Here is a 26094-nt window from a genome sequence, read left to right on the forward strand (position 1 = left end):
ACATGTGCCTTTCCCATCGTCTATAAAATACATTTTATTTTATTTTTCCTGGGGGTTTTTAAAAGCAAAGTTTTCCAGTGCCTTAAAAAAAAAAGTCGTTTCAGCAAAAATGCTTTTAAAAGCAAACATTTACAGCTTAATGCTTTCCCTGTGTAATTATTAACTTCCCCTTCCTGGTTTTATTTCATTTTCATCCATTAAACAAATAAAATGTAAATCATATAATCTAATTTCGGTAATGGGATTTAATGCATGCTAGGTAGGGGAAGAGCAGAAAACATTTAGATGTGAATACAGAAGTAGATAGCTCCAAAAATTAATGCATAATTTTCCTGTATGCAGAATCTTTTTCATTGCCCATTCCCTCTTCGCTCTCTCATACACTGTCTTATTCACGTACACACACTTACCCCGTGTACTGATTTACAGAAAATGCTCACAGGGTATACTATTCACATACTACTCTCAAACTCAGACAATATTCACAACACAAGCTGTGTACACCTTACTAGCTTAAAATGCAACTAGGTTGTCCTTTTTTCTCAATTCAGCTCGAAGCTGGTTTTGGGGTGAAATGTATTAAAATATAGTACACTCGTACCTTCAAGGTCAAATGCCTTGCGAGCCGAACATTTTGGCTCCAGAACGCCGCAAACCTGGAAGTGAGTGTTCCGGTTTGTGAATGTTCTTTGGAACCTAAACGTCCAACGCAGGTTCTGCAGGTTCCAATCTGAAGCTGTGCCTTGGTTTCTGAATGCTTTGGAAGTCGAACGGACTTCTGAACAGATTCCGTTCGACTTCCGAGGTACAACTGTAATTCTTAAGAAATGACAGACTGGATATAGATTGTGGCTAACGTCACAGATATGGATGAAGCGATATGGATTGTGGCTAATGCCAGCTGTGGGATGGCAGAGTAAAATAGGAATATGTGCACAGCCAGGCATGGTATAATAGTTGATGTAAGTGTTACTCTTATTGCAGCATCCTTTTCCATTAACTTCATAGGCCAATATGTCCCTAGACACTGTCTGCTGGCAGTTCCCTCTCCCCACTTAATTCTGAGCATTTGGAATGGTCACAAACATTCCGTGGCACTCAAGCAGTTCAGCCAATGGCTAGAGATGGCTCATGTTCATCATAATATTAGCCAATCACTACAGAGGTTTCAAAGAATACAGTCTTTGCTTATCCATTTTTTAATTTGAAAAATGATTACATAATGAAGAGGGTTTAATGTGACACAATTCTTTCTCTCCACCCCTCACCCCAAACTCTATACATTCTGTTCCTCAGATCGATATTATGATCATGAAGAGTTGAATGAGCTTGATAGCAATGAGTGAATGCTCATATCAATTCTGAATTGACCTGGTAATTAGTAAGTTTTTTTTGTGGGGGGAACTGTTGTTTGCTTTCTGAGAATTCTCTCCCACTGGGAAATGACGGTGTGGTGACAGTGCTATGTGTAAGTGGATGATCACATAGTCTCCTGGAAAATGTAAGTCCCAGCGTCAGCCATGGCTGAGAATCAGCTAAATATTCAAAACCCTCCCACCTCAAAACAAACAAATCCAGGAGCAGGTTCCAGATCTAGAAGTGGGAGTGGAAAAATATAAAAGGTTTGCAAGAAACAAATGAAGATAATTAGCCCTAACAGAGCAATTATTCACCAAGTAAAAAAGAGAAGGGTTAGGTGTTCGGGCCACATACTTCATTGCAATCAACAGACATTTCACTGGGAGTTAAGAGGTTAACGTAAAAGACCTTGATGTACGTTTTCCTTCAAAGCAACCTTGTCAGAATAACGTATTATATGCTGAACGAAGGAGAAACTTCTGGAGAAAACAAGGCTCAATTCACAATACAGCAGAGGGGCCAGTTTGTGAGGGTGATTGGGGGCGGGCATCGTTGCATGCGTGACATCAGAACGCTGGGAGGAGCTGGGGGCGGAGCCAAATGCAGGGGCCATCCTGTTTCAATGGCCGGCAGCGCTGCCACTGGGGGGGAGACTGCTTTGACACTCCTTCCCCTCTGCGGGAAGGAAACAATCAAATTGTTTCTCAAATTGACCCTTTTACATGGTTTTGTATGTATTGTGGTATTTTATGCATTGTGACTTGCAGTTATTTTTATAGATCATAGTTTAGTCATTATTTATTGTAGCTGTTAAGAGTGAATTTCTGCTTAATTATTATTTGCTGATGTTTTGAGACTTGAATTTTATTGTTTCCTATTATATTCTACTAGTTTTTTTGAAAATTATTTGATTTGATTTAAGTTGTTCCATTTTAAAGTTACGTTTTATTATGACTTTTTGTACTGGATCAGATTATGATAAGGTGTGTGTTCTTTTCTGTTTATTTTGTTGCCATAAACCACCTTGTATATAGAAATATAGAAGGGTGGTACAGTGGTACCTCTGGTTACATACTTAATTCGTTCTGGAGGTCCGTTCTTAACCTGAAACTGTTCTTAACCTGAATCACCACTTTAGCTAATGGGGCCTCCTGCTGCTGCCACGCCGCTGCCACACAATTTCTGTTCTCATCCTGAAGCAAAGTTCTTAACTCGAGGTACTATTTCTGGGTTAGCAGAGTCTGTAACCTGAAGCGTATGTAACCTGAAGCGTATGTAACCCGAGGTCCCACTGTATACAAATTAAAAGTAAAATGAAAATGAAATGAAGGAAGAAAAGGAGCCGGCCACTCGAACCATACCGCACTCAGCTCCACAGTTTGCCTTTGTACTTTTTAGACATTGGGGGGCTGGCCCTCACCCCCAAAATATTGGGGGGCCAAAAAGGCTCGGTCCCCAGGAGCTGGTGCCCCTCAATACAGCAAGCTTTCCAGGCTGAATTCGAGCCCTAAACCATGAGCTTTGGGGAGCAACCTCTAAATCATTCAAAAAGATCTGTAGATGGTTCTGATTTTGCAGTCCAACGTAGAGATAAGACAGCACAGTCTGCCTGGACACCAAAGCTCAGAAGATAGCCATGAGTGCAAAGAGACCATAGAGCAAAGCACAGGGGTAGGCAACCAGAAACTGCTGGCCTTCCATCGACAAGGCGGAAGTGAATATTTTGGAGGCTGAGAGGCTGCACCATCCAATAATGAGGAGAGCTAGCAGAGTTCCAAGAAACCCCCTGCAAGAACATAAAAAAAAAAACCCTGCTGGTTAATAAGAGCAGAATAGAAACACTTCAAGAGCCTTCCTAATCAGGGATGCATTGATAGCCAAGGGCCAGCGGCAAAGACAATATAACATCAAGCCAAACAAACAGAAGATGAGGGGAGCAGGCGGGAGGGCATTTTTCATTTCGGATGAAAAACAGCTTCATAATTTGCAGCTTTAAAAGACTAAGCAGCAAGTAGTAAATTAGTCAGCTGCTATCTCGTTTGTTAGGTCGGTAAGACAAACAACCGCAGCATTTTCATCCCGCAGCGAACCAGAAGCTGGCAGCAGATAAAGAGAAATGTGTGCATGATGTAATATTTGCACTGTGCAATCTAGGGCAACGGGCACATCCGCCCTGCAAACTGATGCCAGCTTTGTCTCAATTTGATGGACTTGTGGAGGGAGCTGGAAGCGGCAGCTTAGCGAAGGGGCTGTGAGTTCGCTCGTGCCACTGCTGCCCTCCCTCTCTGCAGAGAAACAGTTGTTGTTGTTGTTGAAGAAGAGTTTGGACTTGATATCCCGCTTTATCACTCCCCGAAGGAGTCTCAAAGCGGCTAACATTCTCCTTTCCCTTCCTCCCCCACAACAAACACTCTGTGAGGTGAGTGGGGCTGAGAGACTTCAAAGAAGTGTGACTGGCCCAAGGTCACCCAGCAGCTGCATGTGGAGGAGCGGAGACACGAACCTGGTTCCCCAGATTACGAGTCTATCACTCTTAACCACTACACCACACTGGCTCTCAGTTGGTGCTTTTCTCCAGACAGAGGGAATGACGAATGAAGTGGCTGAATCCTGTCATAATGATATGCCTACTATGTTACCTTGTTACAGGAACAAGCTATTTGTTTGTTCTTATATTTACGTCGTATCCCCTTGTCCTCAGTGTGGCTTACAGCAATTTCATCAGTATCTAATGGGCAGCTTGAGGAAATAAAGGAAGGGAAAATGAAAATGATAAAGAATTCATTTCCAGTCACTAACCATTTTTGGTCCTCCATTACTGTTCTTCTCTGTCTTCAAAATATACCTCTCTTGAGATACACAACCAGTGTGGTATAGTGGTTAAGAGCGGTAGATTCGTAATCTGGTGAACTAGGTTCGCTTCCCCGCTTCTCCACATGCAGCTGCTGGGTGTCCTTGGCCTAGCCACACTTCTCTGAAGTCTGTCAGCCCCGCTCACTTCACAGAGTGTTTGTTGTGGGGGAGGAAGGGAAAAGGAGAATGTTAGCCGCTTTGAGACTCCTTAAAGGGTAGTGAAAGGCAGGATATCAAGTCCAAACTCTTCTTCTGTTTGGTTTCCATTTGTTTCTCTCTTCCCTACCAGTTGCCTCTCACCCCTGTCCCTGCCCTTACCCCCCACCCCAGAAAACAAATCACACTTTTAAGGAAAAGTCTATTTGGGCCCTTAAATATTTTGCAGTGAGGGGCACAGGTGATGTGACAGCTGACAGAGAAGCCACAATAGATAGGAATGGTGCCAATGATGTCTTCCTTGCTTTTTCTTCCTCTCCTGCTCACAGGAAAGTTGAGCCTAAAGATGCAAGGTGCTATTTCATTGCCTATCTTACTTTATATATCTATACCTATATATCTATGCACATCAGAGGGGCGGAACTTCTGTTCTGTGGGCCTAATAATAATAATAATAATAATAATTTGTTATTTATACCCCGCCCATCTGGCTGGGCTTCCCCAGCCACTCTGGGCGGCTTCCAAAAGAATATTAAAACACTGTGATACATCAAACATTAAAAGCTTCCCTAAACAGGGCTGCCTTCAGATGTAGTCTGGTAGACGTTGTTCTCTTTGACATCTGGTGGGAGGGCGTTCCACAGGGTGGGTGCCACTACTGAGAAGGCCCTCTCCTGGTTCCCTGTAACTTGGCTTCCCGCAGTGAGGGAACCGCCAGAAGGCCCTCGGTGCTGGACCTCAGTGTCCGGGCAGAACAATGGGGGTGGAGACGCTTCTTCAGATATACTGGACCGAGGCCAGTATATTTTCAGATATACTGGACTGAGACCATTTCAACCAAGCCACGCCCACCTGCTCTACACCCAAAATCTTGATTCTAAATCTGCACAGGCAAAAATGGGTTGCCTGACATTGTAACGTCAGGTGATTGACAGGAGAGTGGTCCCACCCACCTGTCAAACTTGGTCCATTCAGGCTGGGGGAGAAATGCTAGTGGGCTAGATCCAGTTTCCTAATTCTGATGTTCATGGAACTTTAGAGTGACATACAAGGGGCGGCGAGGAGCCACAGGGATTTTATAGTTTAAATTGTGATGGGTTCACTGGACATTTTATTTGGCCATTTTCTAAGATGGGCAACAGGTCTGTTATGAAGTCTTGCAATTCTCCAGAGTAAGCCCATTTTGCTGCTGCTGTTTTTGAAAATACACATGCAGTGCTTTATACATGAAAATGATTACATAGTTAACCAATTAACCCTGCATATTGCTGCAGAGACTGCTAGGGTTGCCATGTTTTGAAGAGCTAAAAAGATGACACATTTGCCGACTTCTCCTTTTAACTATGAATCGTCATGACGACTCTACCCATGAAAAAGAGGACATGTCTTGGAAAAAGAGGACATATGGCAACCCTAAGACAAGACAGAATTAATGGTGAAACCACTGTTTGCCATAATAAGGGAAGAAGAATGCTTTAGTATATGGATTGTTGCCAGGACAGACTTTAGCTGCTCAGTGGAGTAGGGCGGAAACTCAGTGCGATAAAAAAGCAACAACAACCAAGTCCAACAGTAGCAAAATGTATTTAGATGCAACTGCTGCTTTGTAAAATGAATCAACAGGATTTTTTCCTGTTCCATTTCCTGGCTGCAGTTTATCCAGAGCTGCTTTTGCAGCTCCGACTGTTCCATCATTGATTAGGGTTGGAGGAAAGCAGGTGGTCACTAGCAAAACTTTCCCCACAATCCTATCGTAACCTGGGCCAGAGCCCTGAACAGGTGATACAAGCCAGATTTAATTACCTGGCTTCATCTGTTGGCTGTGCAAGCAAAATTAAACCTTCCTTTACAGAAGCAGTGTACCACATTGTGTGCTGGGAAGAGGCAGCAGAGGGTACCAGGGCTGGGCGATATATCAATATGTTGTCCAAAACCGGTTTGGAATCCATATTGTTATATTGGTTTCGTAGTTTTTGATCTGGCTATATACAGTGGCACCTTGGTTCTCAAACGTAATCTACTCTGGGAGTCCTTTCGACTCCCGAAATCATTCGAAAACCAACGCGTGGCTTCTTCTGGCTGCGGGAGTTTCCTGCACTCAATCGAAAGCCGCATTGGACGTTTGGCTTCCAAAAAACGTCTGCAAACTGGAACACTCCTGTGTTTGCAGCGCTCGGGAGCCGATTTGTTCGAGAGCCAAGCCGTTTGACAACCAAGGTACCAGTGTATCACAAAGCCTGGTGTATGTGTGTGTGTGTGTGTGCAAAAATCACAATGCAGGGAAAACTGCGAAGCCAGCCAATGCCTCTACATAGCTCCATCTTTATTTCAGACACTGTGATATATCGTTATATTGCGATGTTTAGCTGGTGATATATCACAGTGTTGAAAATCAGATACAATGGTACCTCAGGTTAAGAACTTAATTCATTCTGGAGGTCCATTCTTAACCTGAAACTGTTCTTAACCTGAGGTATCACTTTAGCTAATGGGGCCTCCTGCTGCTGCCGTGCCGCTGGAGCACGATTTCTGTTCTCATCCTGAAGCAAAGTTCTTAACCCGAGCTACTATTTCTGGGTTAGCGGAGTCTGTAACCTGAAGCGTCTGTAACCCAAGGTAGAAGAAGAAGAAGAGTTTGGATTTGATATCCCGCTTTCTCACTACCCTAAGGAGTCTCAAAGCGGCTAACAATCTCCTTTCCCTTCCTCCCCCACAACAAACATTCTGTGAGGTGAGTGAGGCTGAGAGCCTTCAAAGAATTGTGACTAGCCCAAGGTCACCCAGCAGCTGCATGTGGAGGAGCGGGGAAGCGAACCCAGTTCACCAGATCACGATACTACCGCTCTTAACCACTACACCACACTGGCTCTCTGTATTGCTAGGCCCTAGAGGGTACCTGTCACTACCATGATCTGAGTATCTAGAATAAATTTGGCTGTCCGCAATTGGAAAAAAGCATGCTAAACTAAACAGATCCAGCAAAGCATTTCCCATAACTCTCTGTTTCCCCATTGCTTCTCTTATCCTTCCTTGCTATTTCCTGGTGTCCTCTGTCTCAATGAAGCTCACATTACCCCTTCCTTATCATTCAAAGCAACCTGCCAGCATTTGAGATGAAACTTCATACTTACTGTAGGGAGAAAAAGACAGCGTAGGTTGATAGGATCACCATGGGCAGCAGGCAGTAGCCTAGCACACTTGCCACACAGCCATAGGAAACACTTGTGAGGCTCATCAGGCTGAGCAAAGCATGGATTGCTGTGCAACCAATAGCACTCATGCCGTAAACGTAGCCAAAGTGGACTTTTCCCGCCTGTAGAAATGAAGAAAGAGAGGAGGGGGTCACCATACAAATGGTAGATCAGCAGAAAAAGAAGTGGAGGGTCTTCCTTTCTGTCAAGCCATGGAGGCAATGGGGGTAGAATTTGCCGTTATGTGATTGAATCCCGCCTAAAAACAGGGACAGATGAGATGTATCCTTAAGGATGCAGAGATGCATTGATGATGAGGGAAATGTGCTGGGAAATGTGGGGCAACGTTTCATTTGACACAACATCATTAAGAATAATAATCATTGTTATTATTATTAGCTAAGCTTCCCAGCGGGTGGCGCTGTGGGTTAAACCACAGAGCCTAGGACTTGCCGATCAGAAGGTCGGCGGTTCGAATCCCCGTGATGGGGTGAGCTCCCGTTGCTCGGTCCCTGCTCCTGCCAACCTAGCAGTTCGAAAGCACGTCAAAGTGCAAGTAGATAAATAGGTACCACTCCGGCAGGAAGGTAAACGGCGTTTCCGTGTGCTGCTCTGGTTCGCCAGAAGCGGCTTAGTCATGCTGGCCACATGACCTGGAAGCTGTACGCCGGCTCCCTCGGCCAATAAAGCGAGATGAGCGCCGCAACCTCAGAGTCGGTCACGACTGGACCTAATGCTCAGTGGTCCCTTTACCTTTAAGCGTCCCAGAAATAAATCAGAATGAGTGCTCGATAAACAGCAGATGTAATCTAAACTCCCCGCATTTTTGTGTGCAAACAGATCGGGATGGTGGCTCATCCAATATCCAACATTGTCTAATCTCTTTGCAAACACAGGCGAATGCTCAATAAACAGAGTATCTGGAAGTACCCTGAGATATAATTGACCTGTAACACAATTCCTTCCACATGGAAAGCCAACGTACCAGGGAGTCAGCTATGCAAGACCCTTCCTTCCATCCCAACATCTAGTTTTCTACATGGAAGGTTTTCCCTGCCATATGGAGGAACAACCAGTCATGTAAGCTCTCGCCTGTGGTCTGAAGTAATGGAGCTTACCACTCCAGTGAGAACCAGGGTCTAGTTACTGCTGACCTTGCTGGCTTGCACCCGTTCTTTTTTGTCTTCTCCATAATGAGCGTTCTGCAAAGTGTTCAACATCTGGGTGCACCTTTCTGTTGCAGCAAAGATACATCATACCTCTTCATGAAAAAGTACAAAACTTACGTAACTGAATCCACAAAATGAGTCTGAGCACGTGCGCTTGGCCATTGTAAGCAAAGGAATACCTAGAAAGTTTCAATGATACCTTTTATGAATCTCTAAGCTGATGGCACCAATAGTACAATTGTGATTTCTTCCCTTAATATTGCAGCCAAAAATCAGTCGCTGCTGCATTAACCTATCAATGACCTTTTCATGGCACTTTTCTTCTTCTTCCTTTGCTTCACCCAGTTATCATTCCTGTTGGGAAACTGTGTACGTGCAGCTACTCACACAGAGTCAATTAAGGTTTGGCAGGCAGCCAGAAGGCAATCTGAAGGAGTAAGTCTGCCTGGTGATAACAGAGACATGGAGACCGCTCCCTGATTGGTCAAGCTCTCTCAAGGGAGTGATAATTAATGGCCTACTAACTGGTAGTTTGTGGTTCAGTGTGTCAGTGAGTGTAGGAGCTGTGAGTCGTGTCAGAGAGAGCTAGCAAAAGATCCGTGTTCTGTTCCTGCAAATAGTCCACTGTATATAATAAACACCAGCAGTTCCTGCTTCCTGCTTCGTCTATCCTGTCTGCAGCCAAGTTGCCAATTGCTTCAGTGGATTCTGTGTGTACTCTGCTAGGTCTGGCTAAGGTCCTGCAATTAGCCAGAAAGATGCGAAACACCAAATTGTTGTTGTTGTTTAGTCGTTTAGTCGTGTCCGACTCTTTGTGACCCCATGGACCAGAGCACGCCAGGCACTTCTGTCTTCCACTGCCTCCCGCAGTTTGGTCAAACTCATGCTGGTAGCTTCAAGAACACTGTACCACCATCTCGTCCTCTGTCGTCCCCTTCTCCTTGTGCCCTCCATCTTTCCCAGCATCAGGGTCTTTTCCAGGGAGTCTTCTCTTCTCATGAGTTGGCCAAAGTATTGGAGCCTCAGCTTCACAATCTGTCCTTCCAGTGAGAACTCAGGACTGATTTCCTTAAGAATGGATAGGTTTGCTCTTCTTGCAGTCCATGGGACTCTCAAGAGTCTCCTCCAGCACCATAATTCAAAAGCATCAATTCTTCGGTGATCAGCTTTCTTTATGGTCCAGCTCTCCAAATAGGTTTTACCAATAATTCCCACCCCCCTCCTTTTAGGGTGCAATCGTACACATCCTTATCTGGGATTAATTCCCATTGAACTCAATGGGACGGACACGTGAGGAGACCCACATGGGACAGAATGATAATAGCTATTGACTCCGTAACAAGGACTGTCGTGGCAATTTGAGAAGACACTTTTATCTCTGAAAGAGAATTAACGGGCCACTGGCTTTTCCAACACTCATATTTCCAGCACTACCCCGACTGCTGCTGACATACTGTGGGTATATAATGCCATTAGTGTAACAGATTACTATCAACAACCTCGATAGTCATTAAAGGTTTTCAATAGGTTTAGCATTTTCAATTTGGGCAGGGAGGTTTGATCTGCAATATTTCCTGCAGATGCCGCGCGTAAACACAATGCCAGCAATAATCAGCTAATATTTTAACTTGTTTGTTCCAGAGCGTTTGATTAATTGACACAGCCATACTTAGCAGCTTAATCTAAGATTAACAAATTGCTTGCTCCAGAGGCAGAAGACAGCAAGATAGCGGCTAAATGAAAACTCTCTTTGATATACTGCTTGGCGGAGGAGGGAGGTTTTGGTGCAATAAGAAAGGGAAGGGGGTAGTTGGGGAGGAGAGGAGGGAAATGAAGCTGGAACAGATCAAGTCAAATTATCTTCCCATTTCCCATGTCCCACACACATTTCTATCTCCTTGACTTTCATTAGAGGCTTGTTTGTGGGGTGGGGAAATTCACTGCTTTGGAACTTAATATTTCTGATGAGGTTTATGTACACAGAACACACATTATTTTCTCAGATCTAACCTTAGCCCACAGACCGCAACTTTGGCCTAGAAAACCTTGCCGTCCCCCAAACTGCCTGAAATACAGACCAAGAAGGAATATGTGCAAGCCTCTGAGAGAGATTTTGCCAGAAATTGACACAGAAACCAGCAATCTGGAAACCTGAATGTCATTCAGTCCCAACGCACCAACTGCTCAAGGCTGCTCGGTGTCTTTTAGGTCTCTGTCTCAGGCGATAGAACAGGTGTGGGGAACCTTTGGTCCACTAGAAGTTGCTGAACTACAACTCCCATCAACCCCTGCAAGTATGGCCAATGGCCAGAGATGATGGAAGTTGTAGTTCATTGACATCTGGAGGGCCAAAGGTTCCACACCTCTGGGCAGGATCTATACAGATATGAAAAACGCTATTATAAAGTTATTAAAAAATATAGCTCTCAATGCATTTTGCCATTGATGATGGATCACTGCTCCACAGCGCCTTCTGGTGTCACATTTTTATAACACATTTATAACGTTATAATGGACCAGTCCAGCTGAGTCCCTGCAGGGGTAGATACAACATAAGCTGCAGCCTTTCTCAAGCTGTGGGTCCCCAGATGTTGTTGAACTACAACTCCCATCACCCCTAGCTAGCAAGGCCAGAGCTCAGGGATGATGGGAGTTGTAGTCCAACAACATCTGGGAACCCACAGCTTGAGAACTGCTAAGGCCATTCTTAAGGAAATCAGCCCTGAGTGCTCACTGGAAGGACAGATTGTGAAGCTGAGGCTCCAATACTTTGACCCCCTCATGAGAAGAGAAGACTCTCTGGAAAAGACCCTGATGTTGGGAAAGATTGAGGGAACAAGGAGAAGGGGACGACAGAGGACGAGATGGTTGGACAGTGTTCTTGAAGCTACCATAGTTTGACCAAACTGCGGGAGGCAGTGGAAGACAGGAGTGCCTGGTGTGCTCTGGTCCATGGGGTCACGAAGAGTCGGACATGACTAAACGACTAAACAAGTCGGTTCTTAATGGTGTGACGGTACAAGGCTCTTCATCTTTGTCCCTTTATCTGTGTTCACCAGTATCCACAATTCTGGAACAAAGGAGGCTGCTTGATCTAGCTTAGTATTGTCTACATTGATTGGTAGTGGCTCTCCACAGTTTCACAAAGAGGGATCTCCCAGACCTACCCGGATATTTGGGACCTTCTGCATTCAAAGCAAGTGCTCTACCATTGAGCTACAGCCCTTTCCCATATGGTACATGTGACTGTCCTCCTTAGGGTGGTTCGTTTCTTCTTGTACTGCTACTAATTCCCTTCTTACTGGCTTTGCAATATATACCATAGACGATAGCTTCTTCAGCAGCAGTAGCAGCAGTATTCCTGGGAGGAGTGGCAATGCTGTGGATGACAGGTTTCCTTCGAGCTGATTTACCCCCACTCTTTTTGCACACGCCACCAGTAATTCCTAGCCAGCCTATGCCAATTTATATAACCAAACTACCACATGAATGCAAGCACCATACAACGGTAGGTGTCATGGAAGGCTTAAAGGACACACCAGTCAGAAAGGTAGCCAACTGCTGAATCCACACAGCTACATCTAAGTCCAGTGCCACCTAGCGACTAGACTGCATAATGACACTACCCTCCCGGTAAATTTCTGAATGCTCTCAGCCACATGTCAAAAAAGAAAAAGAAAAAGGTAAATGTGGACTCATTTCTGGGAGTGCCATAATCATTCATGCAACTATGTGGGGCACTCAGGTGGGATTTGGCAAGGCTGACCAAAACAGAGAAAAGAAAACTGCAGCGGAAATAGGCCTTCTGGCGGTTCCCTCACTGCGAGAAGCGAAGTTACAGGGAACCAGGCAGAGGGCCTTCTTTGTAGTGGCGCCCACCCTGTGGAATGCCCTCCCATCAGATGTCAAAGAGAACAACAATTATCTGACTTTTAGAAGACACCTGAAGGCAGCCCTGTTTAGGGAAGTTTTTAATGACTGGTGTTTTAATTTTTTAAAATATTTTGTTGAAAGCTACCTAGAGTGGCTAGGGAAACCCAGCCAGATGGGCGGGGTATAAAATAATAATAATAATAATAATAATAATAATAATAATAATAATAATAATAATAATAATAATTGCATCTAAACGAAAACAGGCCCTCACCCGCGTGCCATAAACTCAACCTGCTGGCAAGGTGTGCCAATTGGTGGGGTGAAAAATGCCACATTGTAGTTCTGTTCCTTCAGCAAGGTTACAACCATCATGTCACATGGGTTTGTGAAATGACTCCTGTTTGTGCATGGCAAGGATATGGAGTTCAAAGGTGCACATTCAGTACCAAAAAGACTTGAAGGTCCTACAGGTGTATCAACTTTCCTTGGTTTATTTTCTATATGGCGGATGCAACAAATAATAGCCATTACTTGGGTTATCAGCAGGAGATGATGCATACATTTTTCAAGGGGTGCAACCACCATGTCTTCGACTCCAGGGGTAGCAAATGTGCTACCTTCCGGAGATGGTTTGGCTACAGCTCCCATCATCCCTGACCACTGGTCCAGACTGTCTGGGGCCTAAAAGATTTGGAGGTCCAATGACAACTGGAAAGAACTAAGTTGGCTCCTCTCATTCTACTCCATCCCTCCGCCGGGAGCTTTGCTTAATGAGGAGGAAAAAATGCAGACTGGTCTCTGGCCTTTAACAACAGCTTGATCTCCAGAACTCAGCACACCGAAGGTTTTCATCACATGGGAATGAACATTATAACCTGCTAATTGGTGCTGATCCAGCAGCTGTTTAAAAGAGTTGCCAACTTTTTGTTTCAAATGTTCTGGCACCTTAGCAGGGTCAGGCCCCGAGTGAATCAGAAAGCAGAAGTCATCAGATGCTGGTAAGCCAGAGGCAGAATCACGGACAAAAGTCTTCTTCTTTGGCAGGCGCCGAGAGTCAACATGTGCCAATGAGTTCTAAAACGGGACGGGCCAGGCTACATTTCTGCCTCCTTTTCTCTCCCATCTTAAGCCCCCGTGGAGGGCAGCTATGGAAGAATCATACACATATACAGTGGTACCTCAGGTTAAGAACTTATTTCGTTCCAGAGGTCCGTTCTTAACCTGAAACAGTTCTTAACCTGAAGCACCACTTTAGCGAATGGGGCCTCCCGCTGCTGCCACGCTGCTGGAGCACAATTTTTGTTCTCATCCTGAAGCAAAGTTCTTAACCCGAGGTACTATTTCTGGGTTAGCGGAGTCTGTAACCTGAAGCGTATGTAACCTGAAGCGTATGTAACCCGAGGTACCACTGTACACAGCAGTCTCACATGCAGCTGTGTGTGAAATTGGGCTGAACCTAATGACCTGACACCCGAACATGCAAAAAAAGGTAAAGGTAAAAGACCCCTGGACGGTTAAGTCCAGTCAAAGGCGACTATGGGGTTGCGGCGCTCATCTCGCTTTCAGGCCGAGGGAGCTGGCGTTTGTCCACAGATAGCTTTCCGGGTCATGTGGCCAGCATGACTAAACCGCTTCTGGCACAACGGAACACCGTGGCGGAAGCCAGAGTGCACAGAAACACTGTTTACCTTCCCGCCGAAGTGGTGCCTATTTATCTACTTGCACTGGCATGCTTTCAAACTGCTAGCCTGGCAGGAGCTGGGACAGAGCAATAAGAACTCACCCCATCACGTGGATTCGAACCGCCAACCTTCTGATTGGCAAGCCCAAGAGGCTCAGTAGTTTAGACCACAGCGCCACCCACATGCATGTTTTGGGGTGTTTGCTGTTTAGGGAAGCTTTCAAAGTTTGATGTTTTATCGTGTTTCCATTATTCTGCTGGGATCTGCCCAGAGTGGTTGGGGAAACCCAGCCAGATGGGCAGGTTATAAATAAGAAAATGACTATTATTGTTATTAATCGCATAATTAGCACAACATATAGTGTTCTAAGCAAAAGCGCTGCTGACAACTTTTAAAGGGAAATGTCCCAATAAGGTAGTTTCAGATAACTACCTAATTTTTATTTTTTTAAAAATGGGTTGGGTTGTTGTCTTTCTCCTGTTGGTACCTTGTTCATATACTGACAGCCCTATTTAGTGATGCTCTTAGCCGCTTTCCTCTCCCAGTTGCAAGAAGCCCTTTTTGAACAGGTCAAAAAGCATAGCAGCTGCATCACGTCTGAGTGGCTCGGAAGATTTCAAGTTCAATGTGTTGTGCTTTATATAATGGAAGGTGCCTGGGGAGGGCACAACCGCACAAGGCAGCTGAGAAAGCTTTCAGTTCATCAATTAAGTTGGTTAGATAGCTGTAGGTGCTGCGTTCAGGTGTCCTTTCCCACTATCCCAGCGATTGGAAGTCTGTGGCTCTCCAGATACCGTGCACATGACCTCCTATCATCCCTGACCATTGATCAGAAGCAGCTCACTTGAGCAGGGTGCAGCCACAAGGCTAGCTTCCTAGCAAATGAGTCGATGTTGCTTTCGACATTCCTTAGCACGTGGGGCTTTTAATCAGGCTCCTTCTCCCTACAAAGCCCAAAGTCCTTTGCCTTTCTACTGAGCATACTGCTATGAGAACAGCTGCAGTTTGCACTATACCGTACCAGTAGCAGCATCGCTCCAAGGGCCAGGCAGAAAACCATAGGCCCTGTCAGGTCCGTCTCATTCATGATGCTGCCATCTGCTGGCTTCATTGGGTTGAGGACGGTTAATGTTTTTTGCCAGATGTGATCGAAGTTGATCCCCAGCTCTGCAACAGAGGAGGAGGAAGAAGTTTCAAAATGGTTAATCATCCTAAATGAAAAACCTCACTGCAATAGCTCGCTTTAGAATAACAAAACAGTCGGTTGGCTGTAGGGAAATTATTCTAATGATGCATGCGTTGTAGCCAAGACTTAATTTGGAAGTATTGATTACTCAGTTAGGCAAAGGAAAACTATGTGAACCAGATGCCAGCACTGTCCTCAAATGGCTTTGCTTCTCTCTCTCTCTCTCTCTCTCTCTCTCTCTCTCTCTCTCTCACACACACACACACACACACACACACACAGAGAGAGAGAGAGAGAGAGAGAGAGAGAGAGAGAGAGAGAGTCAGAGAGAAAGAGTCCTGAATAACTTCACTGACAGGAATAGCCCTGTTGAATCAGGCCAATGACCCATGTAGTTCAGTATTTTGTTCCTGCAGCAGTCAACAGAGACTTCTGAAAAGTTCACAAGCAGTACCTGGGTGCAACAGCCTTCATTGCATGCTCTGTTTCTCTTGCACCTGACACAATACATGTATGAAATCGGACATAGTCCAATGTGAATATTGATGGATATGCTCTTTATATCCATGCTACTTTTATTAATTTGATTAATGAGCTGCCCTTACAATCCCATTGTACAAGAAGATATTGCTTTGTTTTCATAAGCCAATCACCAATTTTGACAGGCAAGAAAGTGGCTGTAGTGGACACCTCGCTTCAGAGTAGGTGGCTTTCAGGATTCAGGGACGTAGGCTTTGTCAGAGTCATTGCAAACGGAATCCCTTATCCAGACCTTGTTCAGAGCAGAAATGAATTTGCTCTTCACCACAATAATGAGTTCCATAGCTTTACCGCGGAACAGTCTTGAAACAGTTACAAATGAACAGTACAAAATACAAACTAACACATTGCTCGTAAATAATAATAATAATAATAATAATAATAATAATAATAATTTATTTATACCCCGCCCATCTGGCTGGGCTTCCCCAGCCACTCTGGGTGGCTTCAAAAAAATATATTAAAATACAGTAATACATCAAACATTAAAAGCTTCCCTAAACAAAATAAGCAAGGAATCTTCTTTTCAGTCATTAATACAGTTCAATAACTTTCCTCTCTCTGTAACGAGATCCTATGCAACCATCTTGCTTGTTCACTATCTCTGATACTCCTGCTGGCTCCCGCGATTGACTAAGACACTGAGTTCTAAGGTTTCATCTTTTTGCTGTGAGAGATCTCTGCTTGGGTTTCTGGGAAGAGCCATCAATTAGCCTTAAACACTCTCCTTGCAGCATTTGCTAAAGACAAACACCTCATGCCTAATGCAAACCTCTCTGCATAGCATTTTAAATACGACACAGTCAAACGTAGCATTGTATGAATATTAAGCTTGTACTATTAAAAGGCCTGTGATCCAACAAGCCGAATGCAGCCTGTCGGCTGCAAACATTGGAAACCCCTCCGCTTTTTGGGGGGGGGGGGGAGGAGGCTTGGATGAATTCTGAGCTGAATCAGGCAGATTTGGAGAGATTCTGGGCTCTTCCGAGGTGAAGCAGGTATTCTGCAAGGCGTCCTGCTCTCGAAGCCTCAGGGCTGCCTTAAAGCTTCAGAAACCCCAGAAAGCACAAAGAGGTTGAAACACTCTAGCCCTGTCTAACAACAACAACGTATTATTTATAGCCCGCCCATCTGGCTGAGTTTCCCCAGCTACTCTGGGCGGCTCCCAATCAAGTGTTAAAAACAATACAGCGTTAAATATTAAAAACTTCCCTAAACAGGGCTGCCTTCAGATGTCTTTTAAAGATAGGATAGCTGCTTATTTCCTTCACATCTGAAGGGAGGGCGTTCCACAGGGTGGGCACCACTACCAAGAAGGCCCTCTGTCTGGTTCCCTGTAACCTCACTTCTTGCAATGAAGGAACTGCCAGAAGACCCTCGGAGCTGGATCTCAGTGTCCGGGCTGAACGATTCTGTCTTTGTGTTAAGCAAAATGGGGGGGGGGGTTGGCGGGGGTGGTGGTGAGAGAAGCAGGCAGATCCAGTCATCCTTCACAGTAGGCTTAGATTCAGTGGCTGGCTAGATTGGGCAGTGAACAAGGGTTCCTGGGCTCAGAAAGACCCCCACCAGCCCCTCACAAAAACTCATCACCCTCCATCTTGTCCAACATCTGGCCTCTGAGAAGGAGGCAAATGGGTCCTTTTTTGCAGTCATTTTGGGTGAGATAGCCAGGAAAATGCCTGTGCATTTATAACACAGACACACGTTTTCCTAGGAAAGCCTTATTTAACAACAACAACAACCTGAAGTTTACAAATGTTTTTCTAATTGGTATACCAAACTCCAGTGGTGGATCAGAAATTCTCCTAGCCAGCTTGCTTGGAAAGATGTGAAGCAACAGAGGCAGCAGAAGTGTGTGAAATGACCCAAGCTCCCAGCAAAAATAGCATTTTGCTTCTGATATTTTCACAGTCAGGGTGGTTCACAGTCAGTGGTTCCCAAATCGTGCTCTGTGGGATCAGCCATGGTCAGCGAGCTTCGTTCTGATGGCCTGTAGCATGTGCACACTAAATATTCACAGTGACTTTTAATTGTGCTTTATTGCTTATTTTATTTTTTATATTTTAACATTGTATTTTATTGCTTTACAATTTGAATCCGACGGGCTGCAAATTGTAATACAATAAAACACAATTTAAGAAATAAAAGAAGCGATAAAAATACAATTAAAAATCGTAAAGCATCTAGCACAGCACACGGCAATTTCTGCAACAGGCTGAGGAATTGTTCAGTAGAGTTTCTGCAATTGTCCAACGGTTTATGGGGGAGGGGGGAGTTTGGTTGCCAAAAGTATGGGGGGGGGAGAGAGGGGCATGGTCCAGTCAGAACTGAGGAACCTGCAAACTCATGAACCATCTATAAACAAGCCACTGTCTCTCTTCCTATTAAGATTGCAAGGATAGAATTTGGAGACCGTTTAAGCCACTTGTGTTCCTCCCTGGAGGTTCCTCTTGGGCAGCTTCCCAGCCTTGGGTCCCTGGGTGTGGACTACAACTCCTGTGCTCCTTGGGCATATTGGCTGGGGATGATGAGACTTTCTGTCAGGTTTCGGGGAATCTGATCCCCCCCACGCTAGCACCCAATAAGCAGAGAAACAATAAAAGATCTTTGTTGTTGTTTATTCATGACTCTTCGTGACCCCATGGACCAGAGCACGCCAGGCACTCCTGTCTTCCACTGCCTCCCGCAGTTTGGTCAAACTCATGCTGGTAGCTTTGAAAACACTGTCCAGCCATCTCGTCCTCTGTCGTTCCCTTCTCCTTGTGCCCTCCATCTTTCCCAGCATCAGGGTCTTTTCCAGGGAGTTTTCTCTTCTCATGAGGTGGCCAAAGTATTGGAGTCTCAACTTCAGGATCTGTCCTTCCAGTGAGCACTCAGGGCTGATTTCCTTCAGAATGGATAGGTTTGATCTTCTTGCAGTCCATGGGACTCTCAAGAGTCTCCTCCAGCACCAGAATTCAAAAGCATCAATTTTGTCCTCTTAGGGATCAAATGGAGATAAATACTGTGCATTATTTAAATATATGGGAAAAGGCTAGACTCTAACAGGGGAGTCTATGGAGTGCAAATACACAATCAAAGCACATTCAAAACACATCCCACTCCCCACCAAAAAAGAATACTGAGAACTGCAGTTTAAGGGTGCTGGGAATTATAGCTCTGTGGGGGGGGTGTAAATTACAGTTCCCGGTACATCAGAATGAGATGCAAATATTTCCACTAGGTATTTCATGTACAGATTTTTTAACCTTTTTCATTATTTAAATCTAACACAGTTGATGTTGTTATGGTAATCTATAGTATGTTATAGTTATAGGAAATTTATCAAGTTTTGCCTTGGAATACGCTGCCTTTATTTTTTTAAAAAAAGCCGGCAAATTTATTACTAGATATGTAAACAAGATTATAACAAGTGTTTATTAATTATAGGTACCTTAACATGATATCTGATTATGCAATATAAATATAGAGGGAAAGGCAATGCAATGAAATCTGAGTACGAAATTTATTGTGATGCTGTCATCTAGAGGCAGTAAAGTACATGATGTATGTGCCATAAAAATGAGTTATCACCTTTATTTTCCATGCAAATTGTAGTGCTGCCCTTTCAAATATAAACATGTGTCTGTGTTACAAATGCAAGACAACAAATTAAACAAAGCTCTCCCCCCCGCACCCAAGTTTCTGATTTGATAGCCTAAGATTGAATATTGCTTTTAAACATACTTTTTACCTAGGATTTTGACTGTACTGCGATCAGTTAAATTACTATTCTGGGCACAGAGCAATTGAAAACGTGTGTGTGTGAGTGGTAAGTTAACACATACCAAACTTCGATAAACTTTTCTCTTGCTTACATTTATTCATTTATAAGAAAGGGAGTTTTAATTGCAATTTATAGTTTGATATTTCGGACATTATGAAATGTCTATTAAGAAAAAGTGATCTGCTGCTTAATTTTAACATGAAAGAAGGTGCCAAAATGGTGTCAAGGAATGGAGTAAAATCTGGCTTCTGGCCTGCAAGCGGTGTAGAGCATGGGTAGGCAAACTAAGGCCCGGGGGCCGGATCCGGCCCAATTGCCTTCTAGATCCGGTCCGTGGATGGTCCAGGAATCAGCGTGTTTTTACATGAGTAGAATGTGTGCTTTTGTTTACAATGCACCTCTGGGTTATTTGTGGGGCATAGGAATTCGTTCATTCCCCCCCCCCCCAAAAAAAATATTATTTCCCTCCACAAGGTCTGAGGGACAGTGGACCGGCCCCCTGCTGAAAAAGTTTGCTGACCCCTGGTGTAGAGGGTCAGAGCTGGCCAAAAACATTTTCAACTGCTGGAGGTGAAATACAAGATGCTCCCTTGGCACCAGTCCACATGCACAAGTCAAAGAAAGTGCCATTTGAACTGTGCTTTAACCACAGAGCCTAGGACTTTGCCGATCAGAAGGTCGGTGGTTCGAATCCCCACAACGGGGTAAGCTCCCATTGCTCGGTCCCTGCTCCTGCCCACCTAGCAGTTCAAAAGCACGTGCAAGTAGATAAATAGGTACTGCTCTGGCGGGAAGGTAAACAGCGTTTCCGTGCGCTGCTCTGGTTCTCCAGAAGTGGCTTAGTCATGCTGGCCACATGACCCGGAAGCTGTACGCCGGCTCCCTTGGCCAATAAAGTGAGATGAGCGCTGCAACCCCAGAGTCGGTCACGACTGGACCTAATGGTCAAGGGGTCCCTTTACCCTTACCTTTTAACATTGCTAACAGGATAGCATCTTCCATCACACCTGAGGGCAGCCGATTAGGTTAGGGGTGCAGGGCAGCTCAAGCGGCACACACAACACTGCCATCTAACAAAGCCTGGACACAACTCCCAGTCCTTGAGCATCTGCTGCCTGAGGCCACGCTTTGCCCAATGACAGGGCCGGCTCTAGGAAGGATCACTGTGCGTTGTTGTGTGGAGAAATGTCGGCTTCTCTTGTTGGGAAGCCAGGAAAAGGATAATATTCCAGGCAGGTCGTTTCCCCAGCCTCAGAGGAGTTCCACCCCTCATTTAGACAAGTTCTTGTTAGTAATATTATAGGGAAGGAAAATAAATCACTTCCTTGACACCACAGAAATTTGCGATGAGTATTAAGGGATTCAGCTCCACGTATAAGCCGCCAGAACATGGGGAAAGTGTAATTAAGCGTTTTAATTCCGTACCTTCTAGCAAAGGCGGTTCTTCATCAAAGCTGTCAGGGTAAGCGCTGTTAGGCGGGAACTCTGAGGTAAACGCCGGTTGAAAAATCTGGCCTGTGTACTGCTGAGAAGATGAAGCCTTTTCTGGAGAAGCAAATGCATCTGGCGGTGGCGAGGCAACTGCCCAACCTCTAGAAGGAAGACAACATGGGGAACGGGAGTCAAAAGCACGGCTACTGGAGTGAAAGGGCGTCTTCCTCAAAACAGTGAAGTATGAATTGGGTCTAACCAGGGGTCGGCAAGGCTTGCTGGGCATGGGCCGGATCACTCCCATGGAGATCCTCCGTGAGCCGGACCTGCACAGCGCAACGCTGGAAATTGCGTCTGTGCATGCCCAGATGCCGAAAATCGCGCCTGTGCAGAAGCGATTTTCAGCAGCTGGGCATGCACAGAAGCAATTAATTTATTTATACCCCACCCATCTGGCTGGGTTTCCCAACCACTCTGGGTGGCTTCCAGCAAAATATCAAAATACAATAATTCATCAAATATTAAAAGCTTCCCTAAAGAGAGCTGCCTTCAGATGTCTTCTAAAAGTCAGGTACAGTGGTACCTCAGGTTACATACGCTTCAGATTACAGACACCGCTAACCCAGAAATAGTGCTTCAGGTTAAGAACTTTGCTTCAGGATGAGAACAGAAATCGTGCTCTGGCGGTGCGGCGGCAGCAGGAGGCCTCATTAGCTAAAGTGGTGCTTCAGGTTAAGAACAGTTTCAGGTTAAGTATGGACCTCCGGAACAAATTAAGTACTTAACCTGAGGTACCACTGTAGTTGTTTATTTCCTCAACATCTGACGGGAGGGCGTTCCACAGGGCAGGCGCCACTACCGAGAAGGCCCTCTGCCTGATTCCCTGTAACTGCACTTCTCGCAGTGAGGGAACCACCAGAAGGCCCTCAGTAAAACCTCTGTGCGCTCCCCTCCTCACTGTGCCCTGCCAGTTCCTCCTGCTCCTCATCATGGCTGGGTGGCCACCACTCAACCCTGCCAGGTACCCAGTGCTCTGGTCTGCTGGGCACTCTCTGCCTCTTGCTCCTCCACTGCTGTGGCTGTGGCTGTGCCGCGTGCTGCAGCCATGGCCCCTTGCCGTGACCCACACTGTGGCCCAACCACCAGCAGAGTGTCGGAGGAGCAAGAGGAGGCAGCGAGCACCCAGCTGTGGCAATTGCCCGTGAGCCTGCTGCCCTAAGACAACCACCTCACCACGGCTCATAGGCGAGCCAGCCCATGAAAAAGATGCACTTTCTGTAGCATTTGGAAATTGGAGAATGTGTCTTGTCGGCCTCGGAATGCATGAAATGGGAAGCAGCATCTTTCCAAAAAGAAAAGAAGGAAAGAAGGAAGGAAGGAAGGAAGGAAGGAAGGAAGGAAGGAAGGAAGGAAGGGAAAGGAAGGAAGGTAGGAAGGAAGGAAGGAAGGAAGGAAGGAAGGAAGGAAGGAAGGAAGGAGGAAAAGAAGAAAGAAGGGAAGGAAGGAAGGAAGGAAGGAAGGAAGGAAGGAAGGAAGGAAGGGAGGGAAAGCAAGGAGGGAAGGAAGGAAGGAGGGAAAGAAAGAGAGAAAGGGGGAAAGAAAGAGAGAAGAAAGAAAGAAAGAAAGAAAGAAAGAAAGAAAGAAAGAAGGAAGGAAGAAAGGAAGAAGGGAAGGAAGGAAGGAAGGAAGGAAGGAAGGAAGGAAGGAAGGGAAAGCAAGGAGGGAAGGAAGGAAGGAAGGAAGGAAGGAAGGAAGGAAGGAAGGGAAAGCAAGGAGGGAAGGAAGGAAGGAGGAAAGGGGGAAAGAAAGAGAGAAAAAAGAAAGAAAGAAAGAAAGAAAGGAAGGAAGGAAGGAAGGAAGGAAGGAAGGAAGGAAGGGAAAGCAAGGAGGGAAGGAAGGAAGGAGGAAAGGAGGAAAGAAAGAAAGAAAAAAGAAAGGAAGGAAGGAAGGAAGGAAGGAAGGAAGGAAGGAAGGGGAAAGGAGGAAAGAAAGAGAGAAAGAAGAAAGAAAGAAAGAAAGAAAGAAAGAAAGAAAGAAAGGAAGGAAGGAAGGAAGGAAGGAAGGAAGGAAGGAAGGAAAGTAAGTAAAAGATTGCTACAACTGTGTTCAAGAAACATGGGGATTAATATTGAAAAACTATTGGTGTTATTACTTCTTCTTTTTTTAGGTAAAGGGACTGTAAAGTACCCTAAGCATACATTTTAATGTTTTTAGTTTTATTATAAGTGCAGCCAACTGATACGCCTCATAAAATTCTCAAGGCTGGAACACACTTTTAACAAAAGGGGGAAAAACCCAATTAAATTGTGTTATTAATTGCAATTGAAATGCGATGTTAAAATTAAATCAGTAAATTTGTTCTATTTCAAGCACTTACTGTTTGGTTCCATACTCGTTTCCAGGGAGTTCAGGCCCGCTATAACCTTGTTCTTGGTTTTCAGCGATGTAATCTGACTGGTAAAAATCTATATCAAATTGCTCAAAGTTTGACATACTGAAGAGAAGGAAAACAGGTTACTTTAGCAACAATGTAATCGGAAATACAGCAAATGTTTGATACATGTGCCTTTTGGAACAGAAGCTGGATATCCAGGATTACTGATATACTGGGCATTTTCTCTGGAATTAAAAGCATTTCTTCCATTAATTTTACAGTGAATCCAAATGATGCTGCCGCTAAACTATTGCATTCTATAGCAAGTCTATAAAATCATGGGCACAGCAGAGAGGTATTTTTCTCTGTAGGAATGCTAGTGAAACTGGCATTCAATTTATGTAGACTCTGTAAAGTATATATTAACTTTTTCATAGTTTATGGCGATGGCCCCTGGCCCTAGCTGCTAGCTTAGAGCTTCCCCCCACTCTTTAAAAAAATATTAAACAAGTTAATGGAAAATAGAGTTTGCCTATTCTGCAGGTGTAGGGACGTGGGTGGCGCTGTGGGTAAAACCTCAGCGCCTAGGACTTGCCGACCGCATGGTTGGCGGTTCGAATCCCCGCGGCGGGGTGCGCTCCCATTGTTCGGTCCCAGCGCCTGCCAACCTAGCAGTTCGAAAGCACCCCTGGGTGCAAGTAGATAAATAGGGACTGCTTACTAGCGGGAAGGTAAACGGCATTCCGTGTGCTGCGCTGGCTCGCCAGGTGCAGCTTGTCACGCTGGCCACGTGACCCGGAAGTGTCTGCGGACAGCGCTGGCTCCCGGCCTCTAGAGTGAGATGAGTGCACAACCCTAGAGTCTGTCAAGACTGGCCCGTACGGGCAGGGGTACCTTTACCTTTACCTTTTTATTCTGCAGGTAGGAGAACAAAGCCAGCAATGAAGACTTGTCATCAATGCCATCTCTACCTGCTGCTGATTCATGGGCCAGAATCGAGCCCTTCCCTTGTGAAAGGAGACTATTGAGGTCCACCAGATGAGATATACAGTCGTACCTTGGTTCTCAAACACCTTGGTACTCGTATATTTTGGCTCCCGAATGCCGCAAACCCAGAAGTGGGTGTTCTGGTTTGTGAACTTTTTTGGAAGCCAAACATCCGACGCAGCTTCCTATTGGCTTCAGGAAGGTCTTGCAGCCAATCGGAAGCCGCGCCTTGGTTTTCGGAAGTCGAATGGACTTCAGGAAAGGATTATGTTTGAGAACTAAGGTATGACTGTAAGGTTGTCTAGGAGAGGGGAGGTGGAAGGACTTATAGAGTCCACTTGTTTTCCATTTAGCTGTGGCTCTCTAGTCAGAAGTGCCACTGAGTTAATTAGGGCTTACCCTCCAGGAAGTGGGTACAGGACTGCATCCTAACGAAACAAAACAAAAAATAAGAACTGCCATCCTGAATAAGGGCAAATGTCCATGTCATCCTGTTTTCTTGCTAATATGGTACCAGCAGGTTTAGGATGTGTGTAATGGGGCAATAGGGAAGTGGGGAAGAGTTGTGAGTGATTCACCCACCAGCCCTGTATCTGCTCCTAGACCAGTTGAGGGCTAGAGAATGTCCAATTAGGCCTCTAAATCAGGCGTAGGGAACATGTAGTTCCTCCAGATGTTGTTGGACTCCAAATCCCATCAGCCATAGCCAGGAGGGCAAATTGCAACGGATGATGGGAATTGTAGTCCAGCGACTTCACAGCCTCACTCTATCAACAAATAAAGTAAAAGAAAATGTAAACCCATGCAGGAACAACTTTCTAAGAAAAACTTTAAAATGTGATCAGTATTTCATTGGGAGTTATTTCTTAAAAAAAAAACCACAGAACGTATTTTGTATTTACAAGTGCTGATTGATATCCTATAATCAAATCAATCTCCTTCAGCCTGATGCCTTCATTTATCAAAAATACTTAGCACAACAATTATGCCATATAGCAACTCTCTTTCCTGCTAGTTAACAAATCATTCATGTTTCCAAATTTAGAAGAAAATCTGATTTATTTTTAATAAGTCTAGTAAATTAGGGTTTTTTATTAGAAATGTGACATTTTCTATAAATTATGTGCACATAAAATTATGGAAGTACATAATAATTCTTAAAGCAACCCTGGAATATATTTTCTAATTTAATTGTCAGTACAATTTTAATGCTTTAAAATGCCTTTAATATTTCTCAGACGTACCCCAACCCCCCCAAAAAACCCCCACCCCAAACAAAAGCCAAGCTGTTGCTATCAATTACTTGAGTGTGTCTAAAAGGTGCACAGCTGGGACTTAGAACTACTCCTTCTAAACATTTAAAACTGAAGGCCCATACCTCTTCCTACCGTCGATGAAAATTCCCTACTATAGATTCAGCTTACATGCAGAGAAACGAGCCAAGCCTTCTGGTGTCTTCAGCAGGGTGATCTTGAGCTATTTATAAAGTCCTAAATTTGGCTTTCCAACAGATGCATGACAGAA

General features: G+C 44.8%; 1 protein-coding gene across 1 annotated transcript; it reads right to left on the reverse strand.

The window, feature by feature from the left end:
- Window positions 1-225: 225 nt before the first annotated feature.
- Window positions 226-26090, reverse strand: YIPF7 (Yip1 domain family member 7). Its single transcript, XM_028744266.2, has 6 exons — window positions 25949-26090; window positions 23587-23703; window positions 21204-21370; window positions 15308-15453; window positions 7500-7681; window positions 226-3145 (listed from the first exon to the last, which is right to left on the reverse strand). Exons 2-6 carry the CDS (start codon window positions 23700-23702, stop codon window positions 2983-2985), a joined length of 774 nt encoding a protein of 257 aa, XP_028600099.2. The 5' UTR covers window position 23703; window positions 25949-26090; the 3' UTR covers window positions 226-2982.
- Window positions 26091-26094: the final 4 nt, after the last annotated feature.

This window comes from Podarcis muralis, chromosome 9 (assembly GCF_964188315.1).
Source record: "Podarcis muralis chromosome 9, rPodMur119.hap1.1, whole genome shotgun sequence".
In the NCBI taxonomy this organism is placed as follows: domain Eukaryota; kingdom Metazoa; phylum Chordata; class Lepidosauria; order Squamata; family Lacertidae; genus Podarcis; species Podarcis muralis.

Bases quoted from the DNA above. Each gene is read 5' to 3' on its own strand.
- YIPF7 (XM_028744266.2), bottom strand. From the start codon at position 23,702: ATGTCAAACTTTGAGCAATTTGATATAGATTTTTACCAGTCAGATTAC. The intron at 21,371-23,586 runs GTAAGTGCTTGA...TCTTCCTTCTAG, and splicing joins AACGAGTATGGAACCAAACA to AGGTTGGGCAGTTGCCTCGC. The intron at 7,682-15,307 runs GTACGGTATAGT...TCATTTCTACAG, and splicing joins TTGGAGCGATGCTGCTACTG to GCGGGAAAAGTCCACTTTGG.